General features: G+C 52.0%; 1 protein-coding gene across 8 annotated transcripts in view; it reads left to right on the top strand.

Annotated features, from left to right (window-relative positions):
• Nucleotides 1-15830, top strand: part of Znf395 (zinc finger protein 395) — a 36430-nt gene extending 20600 nt beyond the window's left edge. For 7 of the 8 annotated variants that reach the window (XM_063234926.1, XM_013143499.3, XM_063234929.1 and 4 more), the window contains 9 exons: nt 2510-2774; nt 3689-3921; nt 6089-6198; nt 9236-9474; nt 9832-9932; nt 10279-10579; nt 11938-12030; nt 12810-12913; nt 13106-15830. In XM_063234926.1, the coding sequence (XP_063090996.1) occupies nt 2510-2774; nt 3689-3921; nt 6089-6198; nt 9236-9474; nt 9832-9932; nt 10279-10579; nt 11938-12030; nt 12810-12913; nt 13106-13217 (1558 nt within the window). In that variant the 3' untranslated portion in view covers nt 13218-15830. Of the gene's footprint in view, nt 1-28; nt 2775-3688; nt 3922-6088; nt 6199-9235; nt 9475-9831; nt 9933-10278; nt 10580-11937; nt 12031-12809; nt 12914-13105 lie in introns of those variants that run through there. The other variant, XM_023561435.2, reaches the window with a different exon arrangement.
• Nucleotides 15831-16742: the final 912 nt, after the last annotated feature.

Below are 16742 nucleotides of genomic sequence, written 5' to 3'. Positions count from 1 at the left end.
ATCGCGCCTCACCTTCCGCCCTCCTATCTATCAGCCTTTGGTTGGTTTTGTGGGTGGGCTTTGAATTCAGGGTTTGCACCAGCCAGGTGAGTGCTCTACCACTGAGCTGCACCCCAGCGCTGGAGACTGAAACTTAAAATTTCTTTTGCTTAGGTCTGGGCATTTTCCCCCTCATGGTGATAGGAAGTTTATTCCTTGCATTTTTTTTTTTTTTTTTTTCCTTTCTGTCATGATGGTGAAGCTTTCTAAGATTGCCTGTTTGGGGGTGAATCCGCCATCCACCAAATGGGAACTGCATGCCGTGAGTCCTAGATTTTCCTGTTACCTTCTTTGCTTTCTCTCAGATCCCAGCCCTGGGTCCCACGGTGAAACGCTGGGAAAACCAGCCGGCTGTTGACCCAGTATGTTAGCAACTTTATTGTCCTTTAGAGTTATTTTTTCTGTTCTCAGTTTGTTATAGAAACGCCTGCCTGCTAGCAGAACTTGCTGGACAAGCTGGGAAAGAGGCCAGGAATCAGAAGATGTGGAGATAGTGTGGGACCCAAAAAGCCCCGAGGTCCTTTTGGACTAGGGTAGAGAGTGAAGAAGGCTTAGGGAACTGTTCAAGGAAAGTGTGCACTGTCAGGCTGCTGCGTTATGGAAATGGGACCAGGGGAGGAAGGTAGGAGGAGGAATGTCACCCGGCAGCCTCTTCTGAGAGCTGAGCCTAATACAGGGGGTGGTAAAAAAAAAAAATATGGTCAATGTTTAAAGTTTTAAAAATTACTACAGTAAAAGACCCATCATCATGAATCCACCTCAAAACCATCTCCTTGCTTTGAACACTCTTATCCCATCGTGCCGGCTCCTTTCTGAAGCAGATGTTTTAGGAGTCTCCTCACAAGGTGTGAGGAGGCCACCTCATACTGAGAGCTGTCCAGTAGACAAGAAGGCTGTCCAAAACATGAGTGTGTCCTTGTTCACTGGATCTGGCAGGGTGCAACTGCTGGGTCTTCTCCAAAGTCAAAATGACCATGACAGGTAACTGTTTTAGGTCTTCAGGACATTGAGACAACCAGGACAGTGCAACTAGAGACACTCACGAAAGAGGACTTGCAGAACTGCTTCAGAAAGTGGCCAGAACAATGGGATGTGTGTTGCAAGTAAGCGGACATCCAGAGGATTTATGGCAGTGCATCCTTTACTGTAATAGTTATTTTTACATTAGACTTTATTGGTACATTTTAGATACACATAACGATCATGTTTGTCATAGAGAATTTGTACCTGTACATGATATAATTTTTCCCCCTCATTCCCCTACCCTCCAACCCATAATTTTTTTTTTAAATTTAAACACATTTCTGACATGACTTGTAGATAAGTGGAATTAACTTGATGAGGACTTCTGGTTTGGAGAGGCAGCTGTTGGTACTGAGATCTCAGAACCCCCAGGTGTTCTGTATCTGCCCAGGACCAGGGTCTTGGGGGTGCCCTCTGACACAGCCATTCCTCCACAAAATACCAGGAGAATACACAGGTAGAAGGGGACAGAGGATCTGCAGCAACAGAGAGCAGCAGTGTGCTTGGGGACTGAGAGGAGAGGAGATGCATCTCGAAGCATGGGTGGGAAGAGGGCAGTGAGCTGGTTGGAGCTCTGGTCCTTCTCCTCCCACCAGCAAACAGACCTGGGAACAGGGCCAGGGCTGCGGGGTCTCCTACGGGGATCTGCTCTGTCAGGCTCCAGCACCTGTCTCTTTTGTCACCATGAGCAGGTGAGCAGAATAGCGTGGTTCATTTCTAAGCTCTCTGTATCTTGGAGCCAACTCAGCTTGGGAAGCTGCGTGCATGCGTGTGTGAGGGAAGTCTTCCTGCAGGGCTGTGCGTGGGAACCTCACCCACAGAGGTGCACACATGGGTGCACGTGCAAGCTGCAGTTTAGCTTACAGAAGTTTGGAAAGTGGCTTTCAGGGACATACCGATTTGTTACATTAGCAGTGGTGTGTCCACCTAAGAAAATCCTTCGTGGCTTTGTTTTTGGAGAATACCATTTAGTGATGTAGTAGAAGCTTAGCTTGTATATTAAGTGAAGGTCTAGTTTACTAAAACCATCTTGTTTTTATAGAAGTAATGCCGTGTAAGTGTGTGTATGGAAGAAGGCACAGAACACTATTTTAGAAAGAACTAGCACGCTGGGAGCCAGGCTCCTGAGTAACTCACTTTTCTTAGTGCCTATCAGTATTTTTTTTTCTTTTTTTTTGTCTTTTTCATTTTTATCGGTACCAGGGATCGAACTCACGACCACACACTTGCAAGGCAGGCGCTTATGCCGCTGAGCTAAATCCCTAACCCCTATCAATATTTTCTTAATGACTTACACGGATGCTATAAGTTTTATCAGAACAAAAATCATGATAAATGTTACTCTTCAGCATTTTGCTCCTTTGGACGATGCTCCCTGGTTTGGTGCTAGGTCTCTGCTTCCTTCCGGTGTGGATGGAGACTCACTGTCACCTTTGCCTCCCCACAGACGCAGCAGCATGGCCAGTGTCCTGTCCCGCCGCCTGGGCAAGCGGTCGCTCCTGGGAGCCCGGGTGCTGGGCCCTGTTGCTTCTGATGGGCCACTGGGGGCTGGGCTGCCATTGGAGCCACAGGCGGAGCTGCCAGAGGGCTCCACCCTCCAACCTGTCCTCACCTGCAAGGACTCTGGAAGGAGTCTAGAGCAGCCTCAGGAGCTCCTGCAGGCTCTGGGCCCTGCAGGCTTCCAGCAGGTGGCCTTTCAGCCCGGACAGAAGGTGAGTTGATGATGTGATCTGCCAGCCTCACAAAAAGAGAAACCCCTCTCCAGCTTCTAGGGGTGGAGGTGGCTTCTTAGCCTTGCCTTTGGATGCTGTGGAGTTGGGGGCTTGAAGAGGTTTGTGACCTGGGAATTCAGTTTGGCCTTCAGCGTCCCCACAGGCTGTCACCCTCCTGGTCTGATATTATCACTGCATCCAGATGCCTGGCGTCTCTGTCTCTGGGGCCTAGGAAAACAGTGGAGATAATGTCTCTGCCTCCCACTGACTGGTGCCTCAGGCCCTCTTCCCATTAGCTAAGACAGCCGCCAGCAGGACAGGCAGGCCAGCCTGCCAGCTCCCTCGGGGGAGGCTCAGTCTCTGGAGGTGAACTGGGCACCAGCCAGCACACAGGACTCCGGAGCCAGGCTGGGTGAGACAGGAAGGTGGGCACATGGATTCCAGGGAATCCCAGCTGCTGGCGGGGTCACCGTCTTCTAGCTGAGTTCGCGGGGCCTGCTTGGGGAAGAGTCAGCCCAGGGTGGCTCATCTGGGTGCTCAGTGGGCAGCAGGTGTCCGGGCACATCTGCTCCAGTCTCTTGGCAGAGGCTGTAACAGAACCCTGGAGCGTGGGTAATTTAATGGATAAAGGTGGGTGACCACCGGGAGGTCTGAGAGTGTGGCTCTGGCATTGGGTGGGGATCTCTGGGATCACTTTGCTCTCCGAACAGCTGCCCTTTCATGCCTAATCTGTCCTTAAGGTAAGAAACCCACCCTCCATGACCTTCACCTGCTAAATTGGTCACACTGAGCACCCCTGTGGATTGCAGCATCCCAATTTGTAGACAAGTGAGTCAGTGAATGTGCATGGCGAAACATCCGGAGCTTGGGGGGACAGCTGTCGAGTGGTGACCCTTGGCTGCTGTACCCCACAGGTCTGTGTGTGGTACGGGGGCCGTGAGTGCACGGGCCTGGTGGAGCAGCACAGCTGGGCAGAGGACAAGGTGACCGTGTGGCTGTTAGACCAGAAGCTGCAGATCTGCTGCAAGGCGGAGGAGGCGTGGCTGGCGGAACTGCAGGGCGCGGTGCCCCAGGCGCTGTCCCCGGAGCGAGGGGCCCAGGCGCCAGCCTACAGACCTGTCTCCAGGAACATCGACGTGCCCAAGAGGTGCACAGCCGTGGGGGCGGGGCACGGGCTGCGCCAGGGTAGTGGGAATGTGGGCACTCGGGGCTCGTGGCCAGGATGGTGACCAGGTGGGGTACCAGGCAGAGGCGTAAGCCGAGGGCAAGACTGTACTCTGGCCCATTACCAATGGACTCTCAAATTTCAGGTAATTCACATAATTTTTATGTGTCACATGTCAGGAAATAATGTTCTTCTTTGGCTTCTTAAGAAAACCATTGAAAAACATAAAGCCGTCTACAGCTGGAAAACCATACAGCACCAGGCGGAGCGCCAATCACAGGTTAACCCTAACCATTGGTAGTAGTGGTGGGGTGGGTGATTCGCTTTAGAACTTCATTTTGTTTAGTTTTTGAGATGGAGTCTCATTGCATAGCCCAGGTTGACCTCGGCCTCCTGAGTAGCTGGGATTGCAGCATATGCCAGCACACCTGGTTTGGAGCTTATGCTACAACTTCTCCTGAGAATATAGATTCTAGCTTCTGTGTTACATGGTCTGCATCTGTTGGTCTTTTCAAATTTAGAAAAAAAATTTGCTGGCTGAGACTGTGTTACACATAAGATAGGCGGGCGGTATGGCCTGTACCACTGCTGTGTGTGTCTGTAGGCGCTAGTGCTGGTGCCGGAGACCCAGTGTTTTGTTTTTGTTTTTCAGACAGGGTCTTGCTGTGTAGCCCAGGCTGGCTTTGAACGCATGGCCATCCTCCTGCCTCAGCCTGCTGAGCGCTGGGATTGCAGGCGTGTGCCACTACCTTGAGCCCGACTTAGTATTTTCACTTTGTGATTGTGTTCTCAGTGGCATACCTGCAAAGAAACTGTTTTCTAGTATATAAATGAATATTCACAGATCGTATAAATAACTGTTTAATATACCAGTGGTCTTGGCTTAGCTGCTGCAAACCCAATTGAATAGTTTAATAGCTTGGATTTAAAAAGAAAACTGAGTTAACCCAGTCCCTTCCAATAGACTAATCACGCTATGAAAGACCCTTACACACCTAGACACAAGGAGATGATGTCATGTGGCAGAATGTGGCCCCAGGGGTAGCTTTGAAGAAGTCTTTTTCCTTAAAACAACAACAACAATAACAAAAACAAGTCACCTAGAAGTTGGTTGCAGACCAACTTTTCCTAATACTTTAGCATTAACATACAGATGGATCTAACTTTGCTTCCAAATAATATGACTGCATGTAGATTTTGTTTTAAAAATTGCACATAAATTTTATAGAACACCATTGTATAAAGCACGGAGATTTGTGCAGGGAGATTTAGCATGTGGTTTATTTGCTCCCAGGCTTGTGTAGTAGGCTCTGTTGACATTTAGTGGCTAATCAAATGCCTTATGTATCTGGGAGGAGAGGAGGAAGAACGTGATTTGTGTTATTATTTCCTCTTAAATTTCAACGTAAGACAGGAAGAGGGGGTAATTTAGAATGGATGCATCTTGAGACCATAATGTTAAATGAAATAAATCAGGCACAGGACCTTAAATATTGCATGGTGTCTCCTATATGAGAAACCCAAAGTATGAATAATTGAAAAGGCAGAATAACAGGTGATAAGAAAGAGGGAGATGGATCCTTTGCAGCTGGGAAGAGGATCTAGGGATGGAAGGGAGGAGAGAAGGGGATGTGAAGTAAGGGGATTTAAGGTACGTTATAGACACGTACCAACTGCCTGCAGTGAATGTCATCGTCGTGTATAGGGCAATGTACTAATAAACACGAACAAAGGAAGGGGGGTAGTTTTAGTGTTTTGATAATTTCATTGGGCATCTTTTCTTCCCATCCTTTATTCTTTCGGCTTCTCTCTCCTCCCCCAAATAAAATGTTCCATATTAAGCTGCATAGTTAGAAGTGAAATCCGGGGAGATAGGGTTTGCTTGGAGGTACCAGCCTGGTATAAGTGGGGGACCCACCTGCTCCCAGCATAGCTGGCTACTATCACAAACATCATGTAAGCAAAGCACGTTCGGTGTAGGAGGAGAGGAGCCCTTCAGAGTCTGTTATCTGAGCATAGACTGCCGGATCAGGTGGGGACTCGGGCATAGTACAGACCCCAGGAAAATAACCGGAAGTTGCCCCCTTCTCAGGGCCCCATGGACCAGATAGCCCAGGAAGTAAGCTTCTCCCCTCCCATTTGAATCCAGGAAGTCGGATGCAGTGGAGATGGACGAGATGATGGCGGCTATGGTGCTGACGTCCCTGTCCTGCAGTCCAGTTATTCAGAGCCCTCCGGGGGCCGAAGCCAGCTTCTCTGGTGAGTCAGCAGGGCCTGACCCCCTCTGCTTTCAGTAGCTGATGCCAGAGTCAGCTAGGCAGTAAGCAGTAGGATTTCTGGACGTTCTTCGAGTGCCATTGAGTCCGAAGCTTTTACCTCCTTTCCTCAGTTTCCCGACCTGGGGAGGCGCATCCTGGTGCACTGTGGCAGTGTTTGAGCTCAGCCCCTGGAGTGAATTTTTACCTGGGCCTGGGCGAGTGTGGTCCTTGGGCGCCTGAACAAAGTGACAAGAGGAATATTTAGTTCACTAGGGCAGAAATATGCTAAGCAGTCCCCTAGTGGCCTCAGGGATCGCACGCCTCCTGTTCCCAGTGCCTGAGTCAGCCTGGGCGGCTTGCGGAGCCTATAGTCCTGGGATCTGCAGACACTCAGCAGAGCCCTCACATCCAGCTGAGTACTAAAAACCAAATCTGTGTTAAAACAGAAATTCTGCAGGTGGTGTCCCCAAAACACTTAGGTGGTCATGTGGGGGAAGGAAGATTGCTGGGTCTGCATGAGACTGGCAAGGTTTTTAGGAAATTTCTTACGGAGCTGGCCTGTCTTATTCCCAGGGAAGGACTTTTCCATCTGTGTGACCCGAATGAATTGCAGGAGAATATGGAACTAGATCTGAGGTCAGACCTGGAGGAAAGTGGCCTTTACAAGTGCCCCCCACCGGGTAGTAATCTCCCCAGACAGAAAGTGAATTTAAAGGCATTTAAAGCCTGCGCTCTGAGGACACTTAGTGGTGAAGCATAGCACTGCAACCTATTAGGGCACAAGCACTGGGCCTTCCCCACAAAAACCCTGGAAGAGGGTAGTAGATTTTAAATTCTCAAGTAGTTCTGCAAGTTTAGGAGATCCAGTAAGTTGGATCAACAGATCCAGGAGAGAAAATGAATGACTCCAGTCCTCATTAGTGTATGTTTACACACATGCGTGTACACCAATCTATATGCATCTCGTGATGATATGCCACAAATGTGGTGTCTTCGGTTCCCTCTTTTTGGGGACATACTATGCCTTAAACCCAAGGGAGTGCCACCACTGAGCTTCAGCCGTAGTCCTTTTAACTGTTTATTTTGAGACAGGGTCTCACTAAGTTGCCCAGGCTAGGCTTGAACCTGCAATCCTCCTGCCTCAGCCTTCTGAGTAGCAGGGATTACAGACAGCAACCAGGCTATTGGAGGCTTGTTGTTGGCAAGTTTTCATTGTCTGTTAAAGTTTTTCTTTTCCTTACATGTCTGATTTTGTGGTTGAAGTCCGTGGAAACATGAGGCTTCCTTGGCAGCTAATAATTTGAATTGTTGTACAGTGTGAAGTCTACATAACAGCCTTAAAGTAGCTGGGTGTGGTGGTGTATGCCCGTAATTCCAGCATGAGGGAAGTTGAGGTAGGAGAATCACCCTGAGCTTGAGGACAGCCTAGGATACATAGTGAGACCCTGCCACACACACACACACACACACACACACACACACACACACACACACACAGACTTGCTGTATTTATTATGCTATAAAATCCCCCTTACTCCCTTTGGCCTGTGTACTGTTAGGATGGTACACTAAGTTCACGAGATGTGTGTTGGATGTGTGTACATGTATGTACATGTTCATGGGGACTACAACAATTCTTTTTTTTTTTTTTTCTGGCACCAGGGATTGAGCTCACAACCTCACACTTGCCAGGCAGGTGCTTAAGCCACTGAGCTAAATTCCCGGTCCTGTAAACAATTCTTAAAGGCTTGCTCATAAACTCTCGCCGCTATGCATTCGCAGAGTATTTTGTTCTCAGGATCTAGGCTATGTAGCTGTTACCTGTGCCCTGGAAGAACTTCTGATCAAAGATCAAGTCCCTGATCTTAGTGACTTTCAGGTTAATTCACAGTGCTGACTTCTGGCTGGGTTTCCGCCTCGCTTCCTTGGCATGCTGGGTTCCGTGTGCCAGTCTCTGGAAGCAGTCACCACGTAGCAGAGCTGCCACAGTCCCAATGCTTGTCAGCTGGTTGCCTGCCCTTCTATTCAGGGCCTGGTCATCCCAGATGTGTATTCTCCGTGCCTTCCTGTCCCCCTCTGTGGGCCTGCTGGGTGGTTCTTGAGCTCTGCCCTGAGTGTGTACCCCGTTTTCCTAGGGTGCAGATTAAAGAGAGCGTGGGTTGGAAGCAGGGATGGGGGCAGCTTGGATGCTGGACAGGCTTCACCCGGGCTACCAGGAGTATGACTGTCTGCCTTGGACCCCAGAATTCAGAGGCCTCTCTGGAGTGCGCCTGAGGAACTGGGGGGTTTTGGGGGCCTTTCCCTTCTTTCTCGCTGTTTCCACGTGTCACATTTGAGATTCTTCTGTACTGTCATTTCATCGGGATGTGTGGCCCAGGAGTGAAGGGATCTGGGCTGAGCCTGAAGCAACCTGAAGTGAAAATCAGGGCTCAGGGTGGAGCTGGATGGGGGAGCACTTGTGCACTGTGTGTAGGCCCTGGAGTCTGGTCCTTCACCAAAAATCTGAAAATCCCACACCCTACCTGGGCCCTTTATGCTGAGGCATTCCGACGCGGTGGCCCACACAGTGCTGTCCCCTTGTGGCTACCAGACTGCCACCAGCCCTGGGAAGCATCCTCCCCCCAACCCCCAACTCTCAAGTCAGGCAGGAGGCACAGGAGGCTCCTCAGTGTTCCTTGTTGGTACTTTTTTAGCCCAGGACCTTTGCACTGAGTTACGGCCCATCCCTTTTTTATTTTTTATTTTGAGACAGGGTCCTGCTACGTTGCTAAATTGCCCAGGCAGGGCTCGAGCTTTCAGTCCTCCTGCTTCGGCCTCCCAGAGTGTGGGGATGATTGATGTGTACCCCCTTGCCCAGCTTCTGACTTTTTAACCTCCTGCAGTAAGATCCAGGCCTTAACCCACTATCTGTCTGTGGGTCCTTTACAGGGTGATCTTGCAGCCCGTGTCTGTTGGTGGGAGGGAGCCCTATGGCTGCGGTGGCTCTGTCACCCCGGCCAAGCCCATGAGTGTTCTCTGTCTTCTTTCTGTTGGGCCAGCTTCCCGAGTGGCCTGCAGTGACCCCTGGAAGGAGAGCGGGGATGTGTCCGACAGCGGCAGCAGCACCACCAGTGGCCACTGGAGCGGCAGCAGTGGCATCTCCACTCCCTCGCCCCCGCACCCCCAGGCCAGCCCCAAGTATTTGGGCGATGCCTTTGGTTCTCCCCAAACTGACCATGGCTTTGAGACTGACCCCGACCCTTTCCTGTTGGATGAACCAGCTCCACGCAAAAGGAAGGTACGTGATTTTTATTATGAGACAGGATCTTGGTAGGTTGCCCAGGCTGGGCTTGAATTTGCAATCCTCCTGCCTCGGCTTCTGTTCATACTTGTTAGCCTCCTCCTGGGCTCTGCCTTCTTCCCTTCGTCCTTGCTCAGGCCTGTGCATGAGAAGCTGAGGTGGAGTCATAGCCACAGTACCCAGCACCGCTCTGGCTGCCAGGGAAAACTCCTGGGACCCCTGGCTACCAGTCTCTACTCCCAGGGAACCCAGCCTGGTGCCCGCTGTTGAGTCTGAGGACAGCGGCCAGTGGAAGTCCCCACTGAGAGCGGGGAGGAAGACGTACTCCAGTTACTGGACTCCTCTCTCCCCTAGAACTCCGTGAAGGTGGTGTACAAGTGCCTGTGGCCCAGCTGTGGCAAAGTCCTGCGCTCCATCGTGGGTATCAAGCGCCATGTTAAAGCCCTGCACCTGGGGTAGGTCTGGGGCTCAGGGCCACTTCCCTTCTGGGGGTGCCGGGCCAGTGCGCCTTTACTTGCCCCTTCCAGGTCCTGTAGAGCAGGGGCCCTGTGATTTGCTGAGCATGGAGCAGAGGGGGGACCCCTGGAAGGCCCAGGGCAGGGGTCCAAGCCAGTGTTCATAGAGGACAGGCTTCTGTGCCAGCTCGGAATCCCTCGGGCAGTGGTTGGGAGCAGGGCTCCTGGGCATTCTGGGCACTGTCACATGCTGGTGGGTGGCCCTCAGCTGTTGCTTCCCTCCTGCACTGTGGTTTCTGCTGGCTTTGAGCGAAGGCTCTGATGTTGGCCACCTCTCTCCACTCAGGGACTCTGTGGACTCCGACCAGTTTAAGCGGGAGGAGGATTTCTACTACACAGAGGTGCAGATGAAGGAAGACCCTCCTGCCGCCGCAGCTGGCACCTCTGCCCCTGGGACTCACATTATTGAGCCAGCCCCGGCTGCCCAAGTGACCAGCCCGTCCCTTGCTGCCCTCCCTCTGCCTCCGCCCAGAGCCCAGTGCTCCGGCTCCAAACACCCTGGCCCGGAGTCTTCCCTGGCTTCAGCTGCACTCAGCAAGTCGGCGCCCAGCTCCTTTTGGCACATTCAGGCTGACCATGCGTACCAGGTAAAGAGCCTGGGCATAACTGGTCCCTGACCAGCGACATCACAGGGCTCTGACTACCCTGACAGAGGACGGAGCCCTTTGGCCAAAGTGCTAACCTTATATTGACAAAGAAGGAAAAGCAAGCCAGCATCCCATGCAGTATCCATGGGAGTCCCCAGAGCGCTACATGAGTAGCTGTGACAATGGCTGTGAGCAATCCAGCCAAATCCCAAAGTAACCAGGTTGATGGGTTCAGGCTGGGGGACGGTCACATTTCGGGTATGGTGGTGCAGGGTTGTAATCCCAGCACTCTGCCAGGCTAAGGCAGGAGGATTGCAAGTTCTGGTCCAGCCTGGGCAACTTGTCTCAAAGTATAAAGGGCTGGGGATGTAGCTCCAGGAGAATTCCCTGCTTCAACCCTCAGTTAAAACAAAAAGTGGTGGAGTAGTGTAGTTGGGCTTCCCAAGGCAAAGCTTAGTTTCTGTGACTGTTCACGAAACAATCCAGTTTTGAAAACCAACTGTGAGCCTAGCCTTGGGCCAGGTAAGCTGCCCATAGAACAACCTCGTTCCTGCCCTTGTAGAGTGCGTGGTGCAGCTGGGGAGAGAAATGAGTCTCTTGCCAGGATTAATGATAATAGTCAGAGTGCTGTCTGATGGAGGCATCCTGGGTATAGGTGAGACCACAGTAGTGCCTTAGTGTGTTTGGGGAAGTGTCACAGGGGGTGACAGTTAGGATGGTCTTCATGGCATGGAGTGGGTACCTGTGGAGCTTCCTGTGTGCTGATTTTAGAATCTCTCTGTGCCTACAGCTTAGGGTTTTTTTTTTTTTTTTTTTTTTTTTTTTTTTTTTTTTGCCTCTGGGCCAGTTTGTAAGTTAGTAATTAAAAAGTAGTGTTTTCAGTTAGACTATCTGCCAGCATGACCAGTTGCCTCCTCGCTGGAATTAGTGGCCACTTAGTTATTTCATGGTTTGGCCCACGTCCAGCCCTAGCTGACCCTGTAGGCCCCGTGTGGTGTGGCTGTGGTTTCACAAATAGACCTAACGGATACCAAGGAGCCTTTGCCTGCTGACTCAGTGCTGTATGTCAGTGATGCCACCCAACTCAGGAGTCAGGCTTCTTTTGGCAGCTGCGTGTGGAATTATGCCTGGAGTGTGATGGCACCCAGAAGCCTCTGCACTGCGGGATTGAGTTACAGAGAGGCGAGATGGGTTCTGTGGGGTGCTCCTGGGGCCATGGCTCTGGCGTGTCTTGGTACTTTCTGTTCATCTTGCTTGGGCACAGCTGCATTGTCCCTGTGGGATGCAAGGTTACAGGGCCCTGGGCAGATAAGTGCTTCCTGAGCTGGAGCCCGGCTGACACCCTTGTGTCTCTGCAGGCTCTGCCGTCCCTCCAGATCCCCGTGTCCCCCCATATCTACACCAGCATCAGCTGGGCTGCTGCCCCTGCCGCCGCCTCCCCCCTCTCTCCGGTGAGTGTGCCCCTCTGCACTAGGGGCCCTGGCACAAGCCCGGGGCTCGGCACATGGATGGTTGTCACCAGGCCTCCAGCCCCCAGACTCTGTAAGGATCCCTGCGGGTCCCTGTCCCTCACATCTCCAGCCCTGTCTGAGCAGGGAGGGAGGTGCTCATGGAGGAGTCCAGGGCAAATGGGTTTCAGCTGTGGTAAGTTCCCTGATTGGCCCCGTGTGTGTCCCTCGGTGCTTGTTAGAACCTGGTGCCCAGAAGAGAGGGAGGAGGAGAGTGTGGGGCTGCTGGGTAGGATGCAGTGGCAGGACAGGAGAGAGGAGCACCAGGAGGCTGCGAGGCCATGTGGGAAAGGCACCTTAGGGTGCTGGACTCTGAAATGAAAGGAACTGAAAGTCACCGGAACCACGTTTGGTGAGATTTAGTCTCAAGTATATGTCACAGGGCAGTGTCACCTATTACAAACCTGTAGTCAGAAGGTGCCAGTGAGGCGGCCATCACCTCCTTTATTCCAGGCATCTAAGTCATAGGCAGAGCAGCCCCAAGGTGGCTGTGCTGTTCTGACCCTGCTGGGTCCCCAGTGTGGCTTAGGACCTGGCCTCGCCTGCAGTCCCCCCCCCCCCCCCGCCTGGGCCTGGCCGGCAGTGTCCCCCATGCCCTCCCTCTGGGGTTGGTGCTTGCTCTGGGCGCCGTGAGGCACACAGGGTGCAGGGCATGCAGGCAGTGTCCTGGATGATGCCCTCCTGTACGTGGCTATGCTCATGGCTCTGTGCCTCCTACTCAGGTCCGCAGCCGCTCACTCAGCTTCAGTGAGCCGCAGCAGCCGCCACCTGCCGTGAAATCGCACCTGATTGTCACCTCTCCACCCCGGGCCCAGAGCAGCACCAGGTAAGATGTCCTTTCAGCTCTGCCTCCCATCTCCACTGTAGTGTGAGCCTTGAACCTACCCAGAACAGTCCCAAGGTCAGTCCCCAAGGGGTGGAGGATCCACCCCTACTGAGTTCTGTCCAGCCACCCTTCCACCCTGCCTCGTGTTTGGCACCAGCTTGTGACTCTACCCTTTCTCCTGTCCCTTGGCAGGAAAGCCCGTGGCGAGGCCAAGAAGTGCCGCAAGGTATATGGCATCGAGCACCGGGACCAGTGGTGCACTGCCTGCCGGTGGAAGAAGGCGTGCCAGCGCTTCCTGGACTGAGCCCGGACCCGGCCACCTGGCCACCTGGCAGCCAGGGCCAGGGAGGCGGATGGGCCTTCTGCCTGCAGAACCCGGCAGATTCAGGCGGAAGTGTGGAGTCCCAGCCCATTCGGCAAAGGCGTAACACTTAAAACACTTTTTCCCCCTTGGTGGGAGAACATTTTATTTTTAAAAAAGAAAAGAATCTTTTCCCCTTAAGATAGGAGAGAGCCAAAAACTGACCAAGGGTATCCTGCAGCGAACCAGAGACCAAAGAATTCCTCCTCCTCCCTTCCCACACCCCTGTCCCCCTGCCCCTGGCTGGAGGGATGAGTTCCTCTGTCTCAGAGGGGGACAGCGTCACACACGAGCCCTGTTCCCCACTGAGCTGGTGAATCCTTTGCTTTCTCAACTCTTCAGAAAGGACTGAGCAAGATGAATTTCCTTTAAAAAAAAAAAATATAGCTTCTCGCCGGTGTGGACGACCCAGAAGGAGGACTGCGGGTTGGTGGGGACAGCAGATGTCTTGCCATCCAGAGGCCCCTTTTCTGGGAGCTGCCCCTCTAGGCAGCTTCTGGAAGGACAAGGAGAACCTTCCTGTGGTGGTGACAGCTGTCTGTCCTGTGGCTTCTTTTCAAGGCCTGTAGAAGATTTGTGAACACAGAGATTTGTGAAGACTGCCACCAGGCAGTTGAGCAGAAGGATATGAGTTTGCTTTTGGGAAGGTGGCCTTCCAGCGCTACCCTGAGAGTCCCTTGCCTCCTAGAGGAAGGGCAGAGGGTTTCTGTGTTGGAGCAGGTGCTGCTCCTCCTGGAGTCACCCCTCTGGGGACTCTCTCTTCTGTGCAGGGAGGAAGGGCCAGAACACTGTCTTTGGCCTGGTGTGTTGTGAGACCTTTCATGAGGACAGCCGCAGGGATTTCCCCAATTCTGCTTCTTGTGGAAGGGGAGGAAGGCAGGGCCCTTCTGGGCGTGAGGCTCAGGCTGAGGACCTGGAGGGAGGGAAGTGGGGCTGAGTAGTAGCTGCTGGTGTTTCGGCTTTTGGTATTGGGGAGACACAGGCCTTTGGAGGCATGGTGAGTGTTGGAGTCCACACGCAAAGCTGTCACCGAAGAGGGAGAGCCAGGGAGTTTAGTCAACCACAGATGACTGAGGCCAGGGTGAGGGCCCCCTGACGTGGGTAGGTGGGATGCCTCAGGGCCTGAACATGCCCACCCTGGTCTCACCATGTCCTGTGTGTCAGCGTGCATGGGGCTGAGCAGTAGGGTCCACCTGGACTATTTGGTTTGTTTGTTGTTACCTGGACTGTTGTGGTCCCCGGTAAAAATACCTGGCCACCAAGGTTATTACCAAGGATGATATCATGTGGAAATAATGCCATTTGTGGGAAAACCTCAGCATAGGGAGGTGATGTTGTCAAGGGTGCAGGGGCCTGGCTGGTGATAAGGGACAGATACACTTATGCATGACTGTCTTTGGTGGTAATACATTTCTGTGATGGAAATATGGCTGTGGACGTCCAAGCCTGAAACCAGGCCAGCGAGGTGGCCCAGGACTCCTCTTCTGTCTCTGTGGAGAATCAGGAGCTGGGGACAGGCTGCGGCTCCTCCCTTTTGCCCGCTTCCCACGCTGCCCAGCCCCGACCTTCCTGGGGAGGGAGCATCTTGTGGGGACCCTGCCCTGAAATCCCTTACTAGCTGCAGCAGCTTGGACCTCACGGATGTAGCTGACACAAGGATGTTTCCTCATGGCAGACTCCTCATGCCATTGATGCGCAGGACAGAAAAGGCAGAGAGAAAGAAGGAATAGGTGGGGCGCTTTAACAGTGGAGTGGTTTGGTTTGTGTTATTTTGTTTCCGGGCGGTTTTTCCTGTCTGTGTTGTCCCATGCCCCTTCTCAGTGGTGGTGCCCTCCTCTGTCTTGTGGCTGCTGTGGGGGCCCCTGACTCGGGTCCGTCCTTGGCGTGCCTCCGGGGTTCCTTCTTGGAGCTGAGAGTTGAGTGGTGCCGTGTGCACTGTCTCCCGGCTTCCCGGCCCTCTGCCCCCCTGCCGGCATCGGAAGTGACGGGAGGCTGGGAGGATGATGCCCCGGGTGCGGGACCTCATCTGCAAGGTGGGTATCCTGGGAAACTGGATCCAGCAATGTGCCCTGGGGAGGTGAAGTCTGCTGCATGCGGAGCACAGAGAATCGTGTCTGTGGTCGGGAAATCTCAGGGGCAGAGCAATGACACAGATAACTTAGCTTGTGAATAATGTGAATTTAAGCTGGCTCAGAAAGCAATTTGGTTGTGGCCACCATATTACGGTGAGCATGACTCCTTGAAGGACAATATTAATTTGGGTGTGGAAATTGTGATTTGTTGGAAGAAAAGTCTGTCTTGTTACTTTCTGGTCATCCAGGTTCTGACTTTAGCAGGGGCAAAAAAATAAAAAAATTTAAAAATTTTAAAAAAGGAAAAAAAAAAAAAGAGAAAAAAAGGGGCGCTAAATCCCATCTGTGAATTTGTCTTACTGGCTTCTTTTCTTTCCCTTCAGCCATCTTCCAAGTATTATTTTTACTGTTGAAAATTTTTTAAAAATGTGAAATGTAATGTTTTTACACCAACAATATGAAATATATTTTATAAGGAATAAAATGGTACATTGTCTGACTTAATAATGCCTGCCCTCTTCCCCGCTGTTCTTACAACGAATAAAATGATGATTGTTCTTGGCGCTAAGCAGAAGGTCACACATCATAACTCCTGATAAGGCGTACACATTCCTTTCCTTCTATTAACAGAAGATGACATTGACCAGGGACCCAGACAAGTGCTGACTTAGGTTACCTATGCAGCGACTCTCAGGGAGTCCTTACTGTTCCATTTTACAGATGAGGAGAGTGAGGCACAAGTTGAATAACTTGTCCAAGGTTACAAGTTGGGAAAAAACAACACTAGAATTGTGACCTAGGCACTGACTATTTTCTGTTGCTTCTGTTGACAAAGGGCAGCATCTCTTTGACCGTATGGCTGAGTCTTTTGAGGGGTGAGCTAGAAAAGAAGTCATGGCATGCATTAGTCAGGTTTTTGTCCTGTAACAAAATACCTGAGGTAGACTAGAAAGAAAAGAGTGTGTTTCTTTCAGAGTTTTGGAGACTAAATGTCCAAACAGCATGGCAGAGGCAGAGCCTCTTGGCTGTGACACCACATGGCAGATGAGTGGACTGGGAGGGAGAGATTGTATGGAATATGAGAAGCCAGAGAGGTGCACCCCCATGACCTAAAGACCCCCCACTGGGCTCCACCTCCCCTTGCCAGCTGAGGTCCACACCTCCAACACGTAAACCTTTGAGGACACTGCACATCTCCAAGGCATTGCCCTCTGTTTAGAGAAATGGGTCCTGACTGTGGGTGTGGCGTCCCCACACCTAGTTGGGTGGGCCTCAGTGCACTGAGCAGGAAGGGTACCCACCTGGGGGCTGGCTTTACAACCTCAGTGACCAAGCGTGAAGAAACGTTGAGTGCAGCATCGTAGATGCCAAGGCAAGGCTGGAGGAAGTTGTGGAC

This window comes from Cavia porcellus, unplaced genomic scaffold (genome assembly GCF_034190915.1).
Source record: "Cavia porcellus strain 051 isolate PalLab524CR breed Dunkin Hartley unplaced genomic scaffold, mCavPor4.1 scaffold_24, whole genome shotgun sequence".
Taxonomy (NCBI): Eukaryota; Metazoa; Chordata; class Mammalia; order Rodentia; family Caviidae; genus Cavia; species Cavia porcellus.
The sequence above is the reverse complement of the archived record's forward strand: the minus strand, read 5'-3'. Positions and strand labels throughout refer to the sequence as shown.